Genomic DNA, 19,929 nt, shown 5'->3' on the forward strand with positions numbered 1-19,929 from the left:
GGGTAGCCACCACCTGGGCTAGGGAGAGGGCCTCCTAGGGGTTGCTCCTGCACTGGAGTTTGCTCCCTTCATGTCCTGGGGGCTGCGGATGCAGTGTCTTTACTAGGCGTCGGGTTCCTTGAATCAAGCAGTTGCGGTCAGGGGGAGCCTCTGGATTCCCTCTGCAGGCATCGCTGTGGGGGCCCAGGGGGGTCAACACTGGCTACTCACGGGCTCACAGTCACCGGGGAGTCCTCCCTGTAGAGTTAGTTCTCCGCAGGTCGAGCCGGGGGCGTCGGGAGCAGAGTGGAAAGTCTCACGCTTCCGGCAGGAAACGTGTGGTCTTTAAAAGTTGCTTCTTTGTTGCAAAGTTGCAGTTTCTTTGGAACAGGGCCACTGTCCTCGGGAGTTCTTGGCCCTTTTAGATGCAGGGTAGTCCTCTGAGGCTTCAGAGGTCGCTGGACCCTGGGGGACGCGTCGCTGTTGCAGTTTCTCTTGAAGTGGGGAGACAGGCCGGTAGGGCTGGGCCAAAGCAGTTGGTGTCTCCGTCTTCTCTGCAGGGCTTTAGGTCAGCAGTCCTTCTTCGTCTATAGGTTGCAGGAATCTATCTTCCTAGGTTCTGGGGCCCCTAAATACTCAATTTAGGGGTGTGTTTAGGTCTGGGGGGATAGTAGCCGATGGCTACTAGCCCTGAGGGTGGCTACACCCTTTTTGTGCCTCCTCCCTGAGGGGAGGGGGGCACATCTTTAATCCTATTGGGGGAATCCTCCATCTGGAAGATGGAGGATTTCTAAAAGTCAGAGTCAGCTCAGGACACCTTAGGGGTTGTCCTGACTGGCCAGTGACTCCTCCTTGTTTTTCTCATTATCTCCTCCGGCCTTGCCGCCAAAAGTGGGGTAGTGGCCGGAGGGGGCGGACATCTCCACTAGCTGGGATGCCCTGTGGCGCTGTAACAAAGGGGGTGAGCCTTTGAGGCTCACCGCCAGGTGTTACAGTTCCTGCAGGGGGAGGTGTGAAGCACCTCCCCCCAGTACAGGCTTTGTTACTGGCCACAGAGTGACAAAGGCACTCTCCCCATGTGGCCAGCAACATGTCTGGTGTGTGGCAGGCTGGCAAAACTAGTCAGCCCACACTGGAAGTCGGGTATGTTTTCAGGGGGCATCTCTAAGATGCCCTCTGGGTGTATTTCACAATAAAATGTACACTGGCATCAGTGTGCATTTATTGTGCTGAGAAGTTTGATACCAAACTTCCACGTTTTCAGTGTAGCCATTATGGTGCTGTGGAGTTCGTGTATGACAGACTCCCAGACCATATACTCTTATGGCTACCCTGCACTTACAATGTCTAAGGTTTTGCTTAGACACTGTAGGGGCATAGTGCTCATGCACCTATGCCCTCACCTGTGGTATAGTGCACCCTGCATTAGGGCTGTAAGGCCTGCTAGAGGGGTGACTTACCTATGCCATAGGCAGTGTGAGGTTGGCATGGCACTCTTAGGGGAGTGCCATGTCGACTTAGTCATTTTCTCCTCACCAGCACACACAAGCTGGCAAGCAGTGTGCATGTGCTGAGTGAGGGGTCCCCAGGGTGGCATAAGACATGCTGCAGCCGTTAGAGACCTTCCCTGGCATCAGGGCCCTTGGTACCATGGGTACCAGTTATAAGGGACTTACCTGGATGCCAGGGTGTGCCAATTGTGGAGACAAAGGTACAGTTTAGGAAAAGAACACTGGTGCTGGGGCCTGGTTAGCAGGCCTCAGCACACTTTCAAATGATAACTTGGCATCAGCAAAGGCAAAAAGTCAGGGGGTAACCATGCCAAGGAGGCATTTCCTTACACTGCCCATTGCTACAATCAACAGTGGTAGTACATGGCATATTAAACTCTGCCTATGTACTGCTTTGTACTTAATGCCCATCCCCAAACAGAAGATATATAAACGCACGTATTGAAATGCCATATATAGTGTTTTATTTTATTTAGGTATATGTTCTATTTTACCTCTAAGTATGTTAGAAGAGGAATGGTGCCTTCTCCAACTGTTAGAAGGACTGAGAACTGATCGGAATGTTAAAACATATGTTCGAAATAAACTCATGCAACCTAATTATTTTGGATTTTTGATTTGAGTCTAGGGCAGAAAGCTGTCTCAGTTTATACGTCCACTGATCTTTCACTCTACAGAAAAGTGCTTAGCCTTGTCAAGATCTCTTAAGCTACTTAAAGATGAGCCACTGAGCAAACATTCAGTGCCATAGATACTTGTTGATGGTACATAAACCTTATTGCAGCTGTTCATCATTAAGAGTGCAATAATTTACCATAACTTTTCTGTTCAGAAAACGTGTTGATATCATCTGAATCCATAATTTACAAATAGCATCATGTTAATTAAATATGTTTCCACTGTCGGAAACCCAACGGCTGATATTACATCAGTGCTGGTTAATCAGAAAATAAGATCTTATTGCGGATGCTCAATGCCTTGTATAATTTACAATGCCCTGTATCCTCTCTTTTTTAGTTTGTATTGTTCCAAATATTTCATTAGTGCATGTAGTTTTTTCACATTTACACTTTAATCTACTATTATCCACACTACACTTAAAAATCAAAATCTGAGGCAAATAATAAATTACAGAATGACAGACATATTCTTAAAAAGTAAGTCCAATTGCTTTAGGTAAGCCTAATCACAAGTGCAAGTCAAATGAAAGACACATAAAAAATTAAACTCAACAATACCTTCAGCTTTGTCATGGTTGGCCTTGGACCGCCAATGAAATTGCGGTCAACTACTTCCTTGGACATCTCAGACTCTGCCATGGAGGGTTGTAGCAGCTCTCTCTCCGGAGACAGCAACTCAGGAAAGGTAATAAACTTCATGCCACACTGCGCTGCAGCTCTCAGGACTCCCGGCACCTCCTGAACCCTCCGGTACCAGCATAATAATAATGGTAATTCAAGTAGCTTTTCTTTTTCTCTTGTGTTGACAGAAACCTAAAAAAACAAGAAAATCATACTTAAGTACCACAGTTTTTATTGCTACTAGTCTCCACCATCACTCAGCTTTTTCAGTACTCTCATTCTACAATGGGCTAGTTAATTACCAGAAAAGTTGTGCTTCTTCAGGTTACTGACTGTAATGCTCTAGATGTACTGAACTTAGATAAATGAGTTATGTATCAGATATGTTTCAGTGTACAAATACAATAAGCATCAGCAAAGTCAATAGGTCTCGCCTTTGGCTTTGGAGCCTACTGGCTTTGCCTATGGTTCTAGTCATTCATTACAGCATGGCTTAAAAAAACACTTGTGAAGCGGCCTGCTGCTTTATTTTGTAGGCACATGCTCCAAATATGTGCAAACCTACAAAATGCAGAGAGAGATTTTTTTGTTTGCCTATCTGAATTGGATTGGAAAACAAAAAGAAGAAAAAAGTTGCGTAGATGGATGGAAGCAACACAAAGTGGTGAGCACAATCAAAAAAGGCTGGGAAAGCTACTGGATGGTGGAGGACAAAGCCACACGGGGCACGGGTGGGGGGAAGCAACATAAGGGGTAATGGAGAAGGGCAGGAACACGGAGGGCGCGGATTGGGCAAGGAACACAGAGAGGAATGTAGAGGGGAGCAAACACATGAGAGAGGGAGTGGGAGAAGAAAAACACTGGGAAAAAAAACACAGGAGATAAGTACATTAGGGCATTAAGGGGCATGGGCAGCAAAAGAACAAGCGCAGTGGAGGGGGGGAAGTACACATGGAAGACAACTGGAAAACGCACACACTCCTGTACAGTACTTAAACAAAAAGAAAAAAGTAGTGCTTGAAAAGAAAGTAGTGCTTGAAAAGGGAGCACTGGAAGGGTACAAGTAATGCGTCCATGATCCAGGGAAGGGACCAACAAAAGAAGAGGACGGAATGCCCACACACGCTAAAGCTAACGAATAGGAAACAAGCGCATGAAAGTTACAATGAAGCCACTCAATGGTAAGCAATGGGCGGGCTCTAAGCCCAATATCAGCTAACAGAAATCTTGCAACAGACAACCCATGCACTATCCAGGAGGAGACACCTAAATATGGATTGGCATCCTGTGGCCATATTGAGGATCATATATCCTTAATTTATGAACTACATTAAAACCAGAAATTGTACGAGGCTACGGTGCGCAACCAATTGCAAGACTAGCCGTTCTCTTCTTGCTGCAAGGTCACAGCGAAAAGACATCCTGACAGTAACTACCTAGATTAAAATTGTAATGACTATAATAGAGACAAACTACAATTTGTTTTTAAACAAAGAAGGAGCAGTAAACCCTACAGATTACCTTCACCTTCAGATAACACTTTCAACAACTATCTTGGAAAACAAATATTTACCTAATGAATGTGAGAGGTGACCACCTGAGACAACGTTATCCTGGCAACAAAATGAAACAGCACCCTACTTCTCAGTCAGTCATGACAAACATCCATCATAACCTCAAAAAATCCATGAAGGCTGAAACAGTACCAGTGACAAAATATGGAACTATTATCTGGCGACTAAGGAACAAACTCAAAGACCCAGCGCTTGCACCATGAGCCAAACTATTGGTCGGAAACAAGTAACTTAAACCAAGAACAAAGATCACAACTGTACATTAATCTTTAAAAGTACAGGGAATCTCTGGGCTTGCTTTCTTAAGCGGGGTACGGTTTTGTTAGCCGCAGATCATCCTGCAATCATGGGCGCATCCTTCTATGAGATGCCGCAGTTAGCTTTGAATAAAATAACATATGAATATGTTTAACAAGTAACATCCACATTTGAGTATATTACAAAAACACCTAAGATGTTGAATCATAGAGATATGAAATGGGAAAGGCTTCTCTCAGAAGCGTAGACAGCTGGAGAAACCAAGAAAGGCTCCGTTTATCTGGTGTATTACACGTTAGATGTACTATATTGAATAATACGTTGTTTTTTATAAAGCACTTGTTACCACCGTTTTGGCAACATATAGAAGTAAAAAACAGTATTAGGTCCACCCACTATAAATGAATTGAAATACGTAGCGCATTGTTTCTGGTTTAAAATTGAAACGGTTATTAAATAAAGAGATTACAATGAGTCCACTTCAGAATTACTGGAACAGAGCTGAAGTCCAGAGATAACGCGGCTGAAGTCCAACGCATCTGAACGCCCAGAAATGGAGCCGGAATCTCAACTATCGAAATACTGAGTGATAGACTAAAGTTAGCCAAAAGTGTGACACTATCCAGAAATAGATGATCCAAACTTTTGTTTTTTTTAAAAGGGGTTACTTCAAGAATGGAGCAATCTAAATCCTGCTAAAAGGAATCTCTAGCAAAAATGATTTCAGAAGCAGAGTTCTCAAGCACACTGAAACCAGAAAACAGCAAATAGAAGAATGGTGATATAGATGCTTTTGTTAATGGGCGCTCCTGAACTGAGGTGCGCTCAACTAGAAGATGTATTTACCATGCTGCGCATGTATACTTATCTGCCTAAAAACTGAATAACAGCCACAGTATTAGTGAAGAGCTCCATCAGTGCACCTGACGTTACAGTGGATGAATGGGTAGAGTGTGCCACAATCAGGGAGATAGAGCCATTGCCACCATCTAGGCCCACATGCTTTCATCTACCGCTACCTTGCAGCCAGATCCTTAGACCGGTTTCCTCTGTGCGTCCCTTAGTGTTATGTGGTAAAGTGATTATCATCTAGGTTAGCTGACCGAATGCATTCTTCCGCTGCAGTCTCCAGGGATCACAACCTCTGAGCTACCTCAACAATTCCACAAAGTCATGTCAAGCTGGCCCTAGCTTCCCAGCCTATTGCAGAGAGAGGGCCTCATGCAGACATGTGTTGGATTTGGATGCAAAGCCCCAGTCTATGTTTGTATTTCTGACGATGATCAATGCTTTGACCAAGGAATAGTTGCCCAAATCGAATCATGGAGCAATACACTCTAAACACATTTGTGAACGAAGTTGATTGAAATGCTGTGCCTTCATTGATGTATATATCTTTTAAAGGAAGCAATGATGAGTTTAGACTGAACTTTTCGCTGAAATCTTCTAAAGAAAATAAACTGATGTATGAAGGACACTGAAGACCCTTGATAGACTTCTTCCAAAAATGCTTCAAATCTAAGTCCCAAAAGACTTCCCTATTTGATCAATATAACTACTTTGTATCATACCAGAGGTACAAATGAGAGCCCCTTTAGTGAAGTAAAAACAATTGAGGCTAAATGCATGAATTGCCTCTAATCAGATGATTCCTCGCAGGGGAGGTGATGTGTTCGTCCTGTTCTCTTTGTTTTCGCTTCTTCCATTCCTACTTACCAGAAACTCATGGAGCTGCAGCGGCTCCCGGTCTCAGCACAAATTGCTTTTAACACAGTTCTGTTCACCTACCTTGAAAACAGTGTTTAGTCCCATCTTCTATGCCAACAATCTTCCAAAAAAAGGCAGTAAATGTATTGCTTCCAGTGATCGTCAGCAGATTGAAGAAAACCTTGCCAATACTCCCGAGAATCCCAAAACAGCGGCTCTCTTTCAGGAAGCTGCTGAAGACATAGTTATTTGTATAATTTCCCTTCCTCATTTAGAAGGCTGAGCATATAGTTGGCCTAGTAGGCTTGTAATGTTTAGGGAGAGGGCCTGTGTCTGTACTGGAAAGTAAGTATTTATTTCCTGCAATACTTTCTTGCTATGAGGTTGGTAATAAAAACCTGTGAATCAGGAACACTAAATATTGATTTACGCAATAACAGGGTACTGGGTGGTAGTCTGAATGTCAGCTTTGAAGCTGGCTGGCTTCGGGATATACTCTGAAAAAGAAGCAGACTACCCAGCTCTAAGCATCCTTCTAAGGAATGTGGTACTGAAGCCAAACACCGGCTTTGGAGTTTCTTCTTAGTGCATTGTCTACACTGGATCTACATTACATGGAAGGGAACTTAAACTTTGATAAAGATTGATAACTATTGACCAAACCAAAGAAATAAGCTTTCTAGCAGCCAAAAGAGGTTTTCCATATTCTTGCAAAGATGCCTTCTTTTCCCAACACAAAAGTCCACTATGGCCCAAGGTTCTACACTGTGATTGTATGTGAAGTATAAGATTGAATGAGTGATTGTTTTGTCTTTGCTACAGTTCCAAAGAGACAGTCTGTTAATCTGTGCTCCGACGCTCAAAGATGCTAGTTTCAGAGGCAGCAAATAAGGCCTCATCTACTTCACACAGACTGATTGCACTCCTGCAGCAGTCACGCTAACGTTAGACATCTGTGGCCTGAACTGCCCACAGACGCAACAGCATTAGAGGCACATACATATTCAAACTGGGAATCAAAACAAGTCCTAGCAAGTGTTAAAACTAACCCCACTTCTTTCTACCCTTTCTCTCCATTCAGTCTATTTTCTGTGCGTGTCTCTCTCTCTCTTCCCTGTCTGATGACTGTTTCTCACCCCTTAACCCTCCCAGTGCCTGTTGCGGTTAACCTGGGGGAGTTGAGGAAGTGAATGAGACACCAGCGTCGCCTGGGGCCTTCACAAAAGGTCTCCAATAGTTCTACCACCCCTCCCACCCCCCCCCGAGAAAATGACCGATGAGATAAATGGCCAGTCCAGCACTGGCCACAGTATCTTGCAGACCTCTTCTACATGGGGAAGATGTGAAACAAGCAGGAATTTCTGTTTGCAGTCAGTAGATGATACATATGAAACTCTTACAGTTAGACCAGCTCAGCATCATAACAGCAATGCAGGATGATTCACCTAGTAATGTATGTAGGGTGGTGTCTGCCTGGGTGAGAGATGGCCATGCGCCTCTGGTTTCAGTACCTACAGCTACAGCGCAGTTTACAGTACCACTAAAGACGTTGCTATTCTACCACAAGGGGAATGGATATATAATAGGTATTTTCTTTTAATCTTTCTTTGTTTCCTTTTCCAACATACCTGAACACGAAGTGTGATCATCAGCATAGTACAAGTATATAAAACAAGCATTTGCAATGCAATAGGTCTAGCATTTGCTTGAGTTAGAGCTATTGGCATTATATATTCAAAACTGTGCCACATACATTGGTCAACCCTGCCTCATAATTTCGTTTTTTCCTGCCATATAATTCCACTGGCCCTGCATATAACTAAAGCACTTCCATTTATCTTCTTCCACTATCTGCAGCAAAAAATGAAAATGTTGCCATTTAGCATCCTAATTTAAATATGCCATGCTAATTCCATTAGAATACCACTTTCACCACCCCACATCAGAGTTTCTGGCTGGCTAACACAATTCCCCCAAAAAAGACACAAGACAGCCACGGAGGAGTAACAAAGAAATAAACAACAAGGGTCACCCAAACACATCAAAAGTGTAATAAGGATGTTAAATTGGCCTGAATTATGGTAATAATTGTAATAAAGAGAGACTATTAAAACATATACAATCATCATATAAACCTTTATCAGAAATAAAGTTTTGGCATTCGACTGTGATGTTCAAAACAGCCCCTAGAGTGCACCATAACAAAAATATCATTAGTAAGAAACAGGCCCTCATAATGAACATAGCGGTTCAGACCGCCATGCCGGTGACGGCGGAAAAGACCGCCACCGGCATGGCGGTCTGAAGCCATATAATCAACACAGGGAGGACCGCCTGTGGCGGCCCTCCGGCACCAGCAGACTACCGCCGACAGGCAGCCTGACGATGACAGATAACAGTATCCGACAGGGCAGCGCTGCAAGCAGTGCTGCCCTCTGGATAATGTACCCTGATTCCCCCAGCCTTTCCCTGGCGGGTTTCCCCTCCAGGGAAAGGCTGGCGGAAGGGGTGCTCCGGGGCCCCCGTGCAGTGCCCAGTCACGCAGGTCACTGCCCGATTTACAATCAGCGATCTGCGCGATGGGTGCTGCTGCACCCGCCGCACAGTGGCATTGACGGCGGCTCCATGTGGAGCTGCTGGCAATGGCCTGGCCCAGCACAATGTTCTTTATGAGGCCGGAGGGGTCCCATGGGGGCTGGCGGTCAGTGAAATGACCGCCAGCATGAACACACAGAGGTAGACACCGCCATTCATTATGACCCCCATAGTCATATAACTATATTGTTAGCCCCAAGAGGGGTTAACCCCATGAAAAAATACAGGAGAAAGTAATGCAGTGTAACAATATATTTAGACACTAGAGGGCATTTTTAGGGCTAGCAGGCCTACTTTAAGGATATTACAAACAAGGCCTTTAAAACAAAACTTCTCACAGCCATAAAACAAAAGTTGCAGCCATGAGAAAGCTTAAAAGACAGTGAATGGTGGGATGGGTTATTATTTTGGGGTCCCAACTAGCCTAGTGTGGGGACCCAGAGATAACGTAGACGGAAAGAGCGTTTTGAAGGTAATCCCATTGTCCTAGGACTGAGTTATGAGCAAAAATGTTATGTAAAAGTAATGCCCTGCAAAGCATTATGGGTGAGTTTTCGTGCCGCAAATACTATAGTATGTTGACTGCAATGCTCAGAACAGCCCCTCCAGAACACCACAATAAAAACAGCATTTAGAGGGAACATGGTCATGTTACCATGCAGTCCGCCTTTAGAGAGCATAATCACTTGAAGAAAGAATGGGAAAAACCAATGCAGTATAATTATATATTTAGCTACTAGAGGACATGGTGCATTACACATTCTCAAGGCCAGCAGAACTACTACAATGATATTACAAACAAGGCCCAAACAACATAACTTCCCTCAGCTATAAAACAAAGGTTCCAGCCTAAGAACACTTAAAAGGATAATGAATGGTGGTAGGGGCTATTATTTTGTAGTCCCCAACTAACAGTGTGGCGAGCCCGAGATGAGACAGACAGAGCGCATTATGATCAATGTTTTGAAGGTGGTCCCATTGTCGTAGGACCAACACAGGCTGAGTTATGAGCAAAAATGTTTTATAAAAATAATGCCCTGCAAATCCTTATGGGACAAGTTTCCTGCTACGAATATTTTAATATGTTGATATGACTGCAATGCATAACACAGCCTCTAGAGAACCCCGCAATGAAAATAATATTTGTAATAAACATGGGCATGTAACTGTATAGTTAACACCTAGAGTGTGGCTATCAGGTGTTTGGCCAGTAGCAATCCCAACGCCACCAGCCTTCGTACAGTCTTGGCACTTCCTTACATAACTCAACATGGCCGCCAGTGGACCAAGTGTTAGTGTTACTCCAGTGACTGCCTCCAGGTCTGTGAACACTCCCTGCCGGAAAGATTGCACTCCGGGACAGTACCAGGCCAGGTGCGCAAACCCCACCATCTCTGTCCCACAACGCTGGTGGTGTCCCGCAGGCCACAGCAGTGAAAACGCTCTGGGGTATAGTATACTCTATTTATGTACTTAAAATACAGCAGTCGGTGCCTACTGTTCATTGACATTTTCTTGACTGTTTTGGTACTATATATGCAGTGCTGGTTGCTTATAGGAAGTCCAAGCTCCCTCTCTCACTCTAGTCTAGCACACTGCATGCCCAGTCTATGAGCATCCTGTGCCTGGGCAGAAAGACGAGACACCAAGCTGCTGGGTGCACTGGTTCTGCAATAGGGACGTGAGAGTATCTCTCATCTCCTAGCAAGTCACACAGTGCGCCCCATGGCACTGGAACTGTGTTACTGCCACTGGTGTAACAAAGGCCCCCACAGCCCCTGCGGTGCGGGGGACCCTGAGCTCCAGTTCGTCACCTCAGCACTGCATCTGGCCTGAGTGAGTCCTGAAGGGGTCCCCCTCCATGGGCTTTGCAGAGGGGGCCCCCTCCAGTTTTGTTACGCCACTGGTTAGGGCAGTGGGTTTGTCAAGCCTGTCACTCACTGCTGTGCAGGTGAGCATAGTACCTTTACTGAAGAGACCCCCGCCAGTCGTATACACAGTTCGCCCAATGCGCGGACCGCCCCCTGCTCTTGACTCAGTAGATCCCACATGCACCAGTGTAAAGGGATTAGGGGAGAATATAGTTGTGATCCCGCCTGCTGCTCTAGTAATATGTGCCATGCGCAAACTATGGTGTTTAGGGAGTCAAACACGTTACACTGCGGGGTGGGTTTACGAAAAACACTTGTGAGAAAGAAGGTGGGCCCCAGCGTTTTTTTCTAACCAGAGATGTGGGAACTGGATATATAACAGTTAACTAACAAATATTTATCCCAATTCCTAGATGAGAATTCAAGAATGGGAAACTATCCGTCAAAATCTATAAAAGCAGTGATATGGTGAACACAAAATTCATGCTAACTGCTCAGCACCGGTTCGGGTCCCCAGCCTGTCAATTTTTACGGATCATGAACAGAAATTCAAAGGGGTGCATACTCTTCATGGCAGGACGCCCGCCTCTAGAAAACGAAACACTCCAGAAATATCTCCGAGCATTGTACAAAAACGATTTAAGTGAGGGACTCGAGAATGCTTAAGAAGAATATGGGATTCAGCCACTCAACAACAATCGTTGAAGAAAGGAGCGAGATTAAAATAATAAAGATCAGAGTGAAACCTAAAATTCCACATGAATGGTGCTTGTCCCATCCCACATACCTATATCACACCCCAAGAGAACCACTGGTCCTCCACAGATTAACAGACAGAAAGCAGCCTCGCGTCTGGCTTATGCTGACTTCTAGCGCGTCATCTCTGCTGATCTGCTGCCTTTGTCAAGCAGTCAGGCTCTCAACGGGTCAAAGTGTAGCGCTGTCCCCGCAGCCCCGAAGGCTAGCACCCTTGTATTAGAAATGGCGAGGAGGAAGGGCGCACTTCAGATGCACAATGGCTAATTCGGATGACATTAGATGTGGCTACGCCATCAACAAAGCGGCCCATTTCCGGCAATAACAGCTAGCCCTTTTGAAGTCAACCTTCAAGGCCCTTTTGACAGCCGGGGCATTAAGTTATTTCCACTCACTGTCTTTTCGTCGGAACAGAAATAGAAGAAGCACAATGTTTTGGAAAGACCGAGAAGCCTTGAAAATAAGCTGCTGTCTTGGGCTAATGCCTCTTTATCCTTGAAAAATTCAGAGTCAGGGATGGGATTTATAACCGCGGTAAATATTGCCAGGAAAGCTACTTTAGTCAAGTTTATTAAAAGAGTCTTAAACGAAATACGCCATAAGGGAACAAAGGAGAAGGGGGCAAGGGCCATTTGCATCAAAATAATTTATACTGACGGAATACCGATTTTCCCTCGGCTACAGTGTAATTTTGAAAGTGTTAGGCGAAGCCCAACAATATATGAGGATTTGACATGTATACTGTTGCACAGCGCTGGCAACGCTGAACAGCAAATGCTTACATATTTAGAGCTGCACCAGGACTGACATTCGCACCCCAATCCTTAAGGAATTCAAAAATATAGTGTGGAGATATTTGTCCTTTCCAAACCAAGGCATCATTTTTTTTCATTCTAAAAGAAAGGTGTGCATTCAGCCTTCAGACAATTGCCACCCAGCTGGGATTTATTAGGAACATTCAGAATGGTAACAAGCAATACCTCAGCCTCTATGTCGAAAACGTTTGAGGATTTGGATGTGCTAATGTTTGTTGGGTGTAACTAGAACAGGAAAGTGTCTGATAGTACATATTTGGCACTGCAGCCCCGTACTGTATTTGCAGTGCAGGCTGCTACCACTAATACGAATATCTCTCCAAATCGCTGTGCAGTCCTTGAGAAATAAAGTGATGGCGTGGTGGTTACTCCAGATAACTTAATAGATTTCTGCTGAAATAGCCTTGCATGAGGAGACGGCCTGCACAGTGTGTCTGGCAATGTGAGAGGGGTTTAGTGTTTCCGGCCTGGAGATCAGGGATTTTGCCTGGGAGGTGCTGAAGCCTCTCAGTATGCATAGATTATGGTGTCCCAAAGTGACAGTCACTGCCCAGTCCAAGAACGATTCTGCAATTTCTCCTGGATTGGATACAGCAGGTCAGCAGGGACGAGAATAAGCTGTGCATGATTTGTGCATCTAACAATGACTGGCATGCTGCAGTGGCGGGCTTGGGGAGCAATGATATAGCACTGTATTCTGTAAATGACGGCCATAATGTGTAGCCAGTAACAAGGTCACGGATGTGGTAACTGTTCTTACTGATGGCTTGTGCACGGAGGATGCACAAATGGAGGTGTCAAGGTTGAGCTGGATGGCCTTGTGGAAAACGCACGTGGGGATGGGGCGTGAGGAAAGCGAGGGCAAGTTTAGGAGAGTCTAAAAAAAAAAATCTTACTCTTAGGAGGGATGCAAGCGGGTTAAGTTGGGTCTAGAGTCTGCAGGCTATGAGGACAAGGGAGAGGAGGCGAATGGTAAAAACAGATAGAACTGTTGCATGGGTAGAAAGGTGTTGTGAACAGGGCAGAGGAATGGCGTTAGGAAGTACTCGAGATACAGTAGAGGGCTAGCCAAGGGAAAATGGGAAAGGTGGCTCTGATGTAGGGCTTAACATGGGGGGTGGGATAGAGCGGGCCAAAGGGGTAGGATGAAGGGACGTGTAGCATGACATGGAATAACAGTGTGAGGAGGGAAAGCAGGGGGTGTTAAGGAGTGGTGGGTGGGTGACAAAGGGTGACAGAAAGAGGGTTGAGGTGGCACAGGAATTGGATGAGGTGTTCAGTGAAGTAAGTGTAAGATGTGCTTGTCTGGACAGAACCTATCACTGCCCACTTTCCACTGACTTCTCTTAACAGTGGCTAGTATTAACACTCCACCTGCCAATGTCCACCTTCCACCTGTCTCTGACAAACTACCACAGATCCCTACACTAACCATCACTGCCTCCCTCCACTAACAAAAGCTAAACCCCACATCCAACCACTACCCTCCACCTGAAACTGCGCACCTCACACTTACGTTTGGCCATCCGTTCCTGTCTACCCTCTGAAGAAGACCGTTACTAAGTACAGGCTACATAGGGACTCACCTTCAGTACACCCTAGTGGGAAGTATCACTTATGAGCCAATTGCTAAGGATTATAGCATCAAGTGTGCTAAAGAAGCAGAGGGCATAACGTTGTTTTGTCTTGCCTAGTGTGCCAAAATACCTCAAGAAAGCACTGATCCCACAAGTCACTGCCTATGCTTCATCTCACATAGCATATACACCTACCTGCCATGTAGTGTTTTGAGAGGACAGAAGAGAGCCTCTGTTAGAAGGCAGATGGATGCAAAATTACACATAGCAACACTATGCTTAAGCCGAGTGACCACAGATTGATAAATTTTCCCTTGCTACGGCTTTCCAAAATGGTGCCTCAACAGTGCAATGACTCACAGCCTGAAGCTGCCTGGGCAAAAAGGTATTTTGTGGGTGGACAAAGCTAGGAAACCCCCTGGGTGGCAGTAAAACTGCCTGGTTCTGGGATTCTCCTCAATTCCACTGTTCAGGTGGTGGCACCAAGTGAGAGAGGCAGCCCCACTGGATGAGATGGACTATTTGGGAGACTTAATGAAATGCAGCTCTTCTCTCCTTTTGGCGAGCGAATAGCATAAGAGTTAGGAGAAAAGCCTTAAGACAATATCATGCATGCAGAGGACAGGCCTGAGAAAGTGGGAAGGCAGAAGAAAGAGCCTAGGCACAGGATGGAAGGTCCAAAAGCGGATGGTGAGTGATTGGTGGAGCGGAAGATAGGATTGCATAAAACTGGTAACTGGCAAGTGAATATGTCCTGATTGTTAATTAAGGATTAGACAGCATGCAACTACACTCATCATGTTGACTCATTACTGAACTGCAATAAAAACAAGTACACCCCTGGTTGAAAGCGGGATGACCCAACTAGCTGTATTATGACTAGGGTTGAGAAAAGTTTCTGTATTGCACCTATGAAATGAAGATAAGGCACATCAAACACACAAGTATAGTACTGGGCTTCTAGACATATGACTTCTTGCCTGGTACTTATTTAATTTAGGTGAAGGGGCTTCACAATGTAAGCCCGGGATTCCAAACAACTGCTAACTCTACATGTAGACGCACAATGTCTTCGAAACTGAAAATGCATTTATCACTAAAAGGTTTGTTGCACTCTCTTGCTAATACGCAGTGCTTAATTTGAGCTGGTGGTTGCCGGTGCGGAGACACCTAATTGTCAACACCGGTGCTTGTGACAGCCTGTCACAAGGTGGCGCTGTCTGGCTAATTTAGAGATTACCACAACAGCAGTTAATTATTAATTCATTATACATTAAAAACGACTATTGCCTGCCGCCTATTCTTATAGGTTTGGGGGCCTGGAATAGTCTTAATTGTCACAAGTGTAGGAGTGGGATGGTTAGTAGTTGTGCTGTTACTATCATTAGTAGCGTGGCGGGGCAACGTGTGGTGCAAGCTGCAGTGGCCTCCTCACAAGAGCCCTGGCACTTATGTTTTTCACAAATTAAGCACTACTAATATGATTTTCATTTTGAGCTTCAGCCCTGGCCATTTAGGGGCGCACTCTCAAAGACACCTGGATGCCCAGTTGAGGGAAGACAAGGAAAGGGAGGGGTACAACCTGTGCTAGAACAATGAAAAAGACTGGGAGAAGGGAATGCAGAAAGAAGAATAGAGGCTTATGGATACTGATGTGAGGGTCAAACGAAGGTGGAAAAAAGAGTGTGGCTCATTGGTCGAAGGACAAAGGAGGCGGGAGGGGACTATGGCACTGCCTTCCTTCACACAGTGAAAGAGGAGACTAAGGAAAGTTTGATGGTGATGTAAGGGACAGACGGAGGACTGTGAATAGGCCTGAAAAGTTCATGAGTTAGCACAGGCAACAGCACGTGTATCTACATGATGATGGGAGGCAAGAGAGGAGCGACGAGAAGAGAAGAAGGCAGGCAAGTTTCGAGAAACGAGAGAAAAAGGACTAGGGCACGTACAGCAATGAAGGAAGTCGCCATCGAGCTATGGGAATGGCCTGGGCACCCCACCCGGTTTAAAACAATGAGGTGAAAGGAGAAGCACAATGATGGAGGGAAAGAGGGTGTGCCTAAGCTTTAGTGGAAGTATGGGCACACAGCCGAGAAAGAAGGCAACTAATAAACTGGTGGAATGCCGGGAGAGCTGGGGTGAAGGCATGCAGAGAATCAAACGAGAAGTCAATGGGAGGAACGTGAGATGCAATGGGAAAATTGCAGAAAACGCTGGGGTTCAAGAGGCCTACTCCTAAGGAAGAATGGAAAAGGTTGCACTGCGGTATAACTGGTAAAAACGCCTGAGAAGAGAGCAGATTTAAGGATGCGGCTGGCAGATACATATAGGAAGATATGTCATAGAGGGAGTAGTGGTAAGAGGAAAGTATAATTAAAGAAACATGAACGCAGGAAAACAGGAAGCATTTTACCTTAGATGGAAATAACAAATGCCAAATTAGACCGCTCTGGAGATGACACTAGAAGGAAGTTTGTGAAGCCCATAGAATAACTACATGAAAGGTCAGAGGTAAGCAGTAGTGAAGGAAGAGTAGGGTGGATTGAGGACAGCCCACGAATACCCAGAGCCATGACACTGGCATTTATAATAGTTGCAAACACTATGGTGGAGAAGTCCACTGAGGGGGTGTGCCATTATCCACATGCCATGTTGGTGTTAAGAAAGCACAGCTCCTTTTTCAGGAATGGCACTTTATAGGTATGAGGTGAAGATCAGCCTGACTTGGAGATGGAAGAGGACAAGTGGTGAAAAATGAACCTAAGGATGAATCCATACACTGTGGTACACCCATTATGTGCAATGCTTAGTATATTACACCCCTCAGTTGCATTCTTCAGCTCCCATCCCACGAGGGCTTTTAGCAATGAGCTGGCCCTGGAGTAGGGGTTCATGCTAGACAAGCGAATCTGGAAGTGTGCACATGAGTTAGACACACCTCGTTACATTCATCAGGAAAAACACACTATTACGAAGTTGAAGCAAGTAGGCCAGCCCACTACACAAGCATCGCACTCCTAAAAATAGGGAATAAACAGAACTCCACACGAGCCACTACCGGGTCCGTCCTAGTAAGATGTTCCAATCCCAGGTTTCAGTAGTCGGGTACCACAGGAATGGGCATTGTTACTGCCGCTGCCTGATCTCAGAATGGGCTTGAATGTGAAAAATACTTTGTTTCATTTTTGTGAATGTCCAGCTATCAATAGATTAAAATCAAAAATATATTTCCTACTTTTACCCGTTTCAAATACTTCTCTTAGAACTAAGAATTATTTTTTTGCTTTGAGGAAGCATTTTTCTCTCAACTCCTAGTACTAGGGAGTAAAATACTTACATGACTTCAAAGGTTTACCTGAGGCCCTGGTGCAAAGGGTGCCCAGTTAAGGAATGAAAGAGGGGAAGGGTGCAGCAAGGGAAGGTGTATAGTGGTTTCTACTTTAACTAATGAGGTGAGAATGTAAGAATAAGAACCTGTCCTGTACTGGATGATCAATAAGCAAGACTCCTACAAAACAAACTATGAAAGTCAACCCACTGGACAAGGAAAGTGAGGTCCGGTAGTTGAGGGGTGAGCAACAAAAGCAACCACACCTTCAAGGTCTCTTTAGTTTTGCCTAACTCTGGCAGTTAGCAGGAGATGTTTGGCCAAAAGAGGTTCTCTGTGAAGGAATGCAATGGAGTCCAGCTCAGGGCGGGAGCACAACGTAAGACTGGGGAGTATGTGGGAGCAGCAGGCATATAGTTAGTCAAGAAAAATGGGTATTCGTGTGGCTAACAGCTCAAGAAAGGAATGGGATCATCAAACATTTTCAGGCACAGTAAGTATATATGGCAGTTTGGAAAGTCTGAGCAGGTTGTAGATTCAGAAGAGTGGCTTAACAATGACATCGAGGAACATCTGCTGGTCAGCTTCGGCAGCTTCTCCCAGTGAGGAGATGACAGATTTGTCAGAGAAAGAACTAAAAGCAGTAGGTGTGTTTTTTTAGTCGATACAGAATATGTGGTAAACACACATATACCACACAAGCTCTGGGCTCAAAACTGCAGAGAAAGGGCTAACTCCAAGTCCAGATTATTCAAGAGTAGCTGAAGCATTATCTCACTTTCAGCAGTTCTAATTCGTGGGGCAGATCCGGAGTCAGACAGAAGTAAGCTCGGAAATGGGTGAAACTAAGCTCTTAGCAAACTTATGGTAGACTGATGCAGAGATGCCTCATGGTCAGGCAGAAGGCAGACTTAGGAAACTGGAGAAATGAGAGACTACATGAAGATAGGGGATGAAGAGGACAAGAACCATGTGGGCAACATTGACACTATGTGTGCTTAAAGGATTAACTCCATCTTCCTTGGTGAACATAGTCTTAAGGCAAGCCTGGTGAGGTGAATCTTGGGGTAATGGACTAGTGGCATAGGTTGAGAGGTGGTAGGAAAAACAGTGGAAGTGGATCGCAGGTGTGGTTCAGGTCAAGTTATGAGTACTTGTATAGAGTGCTAATCACCCGTGAGGGAATTTAGGTGCTTAGCAGGTGGGCAAGCAGCTTTGGGCACGAGGTTGTTGAAGAGGCAGGATTTAAGCTTCTTGCGAAATTCAGGAAGCGAAGAGGAAGCTCTAATGCGGTCAGGAAGGTCATTCCATGCTTTGAAGTAGAGATAAGAGAATGTGTGGCCTCCGGCGGTGGCTTTGTGGATGCGAGGTATGCTTGCCAGTAAGAGTACAGCTGAGCGGAGGTGCATGGGGGATGTGTGCGGCTGTTCAGGTATTCACGGTCGGCGTTAAGTAGTGCTTTGTATGTATGTGGGAGTAGTTTGAAATGGTATGCTTGTGGATTAGGAGCCAGTGCATTTCTGAGGTGTGGGGTAATGTGGGTAAGGTGAGGGAGATTGAGTATCAGTCTTGCTGCAACATTTTGAAGTGTGCAGCCAGTTGAGTAACTTCTTAGTGATTCCAGCATAGAGTGTATTGCCATAAACTTGTCTACTGGTGATCAAGGTGCGAGTACCTGTTTCCTGGTGTTCTCGGGAAGCCATTTGAAGATTTTTCTTATTATTTTGAGGGTGTGGAGGCAGGTGCAGATCACTGCGCTTTCTTGGTTTGTCATGGGGTGAATGTCGCCCAGGATGATTACCAGATTTCTTGCGATGGTGGTGGGGTGGGTGAGGGTCCAAGGTTAGATGGCCATCAGGTGGAGTCCGAATGGGATACTTTCTTTCTGAAGATCAGAATGTCAGTTTTGACTGTGTTTATTTTGAGGCAGTTGTTTTTCATCCACAAGTTTGCAACAATAATGCAGGTGGTGAAGATGGTTTTCGTGGTAGGAGTCTTGTCTGATAGGTAGAGTATCACTTGGGTATCCTCTGTGCAGGAGAGTATGTCTATGTTATATGTGATCTGATTAGGTCCGTTAATGGAGTCATGTAAACAGTGAATAGCGATGGGCTGAGGGATGATTCTTGGGGTACTCCACAGATGACGTCCTTAGTCTTAAATGTGTATGGTGTTCGGTTGATCCTTTGTGTTCTTCTCATGAGGAAGGAGCAGAACCAGTTGATGGCAGCCCTATGTAGTCTTTTGATCAGGGAAGGGTGGGAGACTGTGTTGAAGACAGCGGAGAGGTCAAGTGGTATAAAGGCTGCTGCGTCTCCACAGTCTAGGATCATCCTGATGTCGTCGGTTGCTGTGATTATGGCAGTCTTGATGCTGTGGTTTGGCTGGAAACCCAATTACACGGTGTTTTGGAGCTGGCGTGCGTTGTGGTGGTAAAAGAGTTGTTTGTTTATGGCTTTTTCTATTACTTTGGCCAGGTGGAGTAGAAAGGAGATCAGGGGTCTGCCGAGGGTTTCTTTAAGTGACTGAACATTTTTGTTTTAAGAGGGATCAGTCCTACAGATGGTTTGTGCTTCGCAGCTCAATATCAACAAACAATGTAGATACATGATCCACTATAGTTACCTGCAATGCAACAGTAAGAGGGCCTAGATCCA

General features: G+C 45.2%; 1 protein-coding gene across 3 annotated transcripts in view; it reads right to left on the reverse strand.

The window, feature by feature from the left end:
- GSTCD (glutathione S-transferase C-terminal domain containing) overlaps positions 1 to 19,929 on the reverse strand; it is a 676,673-nt gene that overhangs the window by 506,860 nt on the left and 149,884 nt on the right. For all 3 annotated transcript variants that reach the window (XM_069241297.1, XM_069241307.1, XM_069241317.1), the window contains one exon: positions 2,729 to 2,983. In XM_069241297.1, the coding sequence (XP_069097398.1) occupies positions 2,729 to 2,983 (255 nt within the window). The remainder of the gene's footprint in view (positions 1 to 2,728; positions 2,984 to 19,929) is intronic.

The sequence above is a fragment of the Pleurodeles waltl genome, chromosome 1_2 (genome assembly GCF_031143425.1).
Source record: "Pleurodeles waltl isolate 20211129_DDA chromosome 1_2, aPleWal1.hap1.20221129, whole genome shotgun sequence".
NCBI classification, from domain to species: domain Eukaryota; kingdom Metazoa; phylum Chordata; class Amphibia; order Caudata; family Salamandridae; genus Pleurodeles; species Pleurodeles waltl.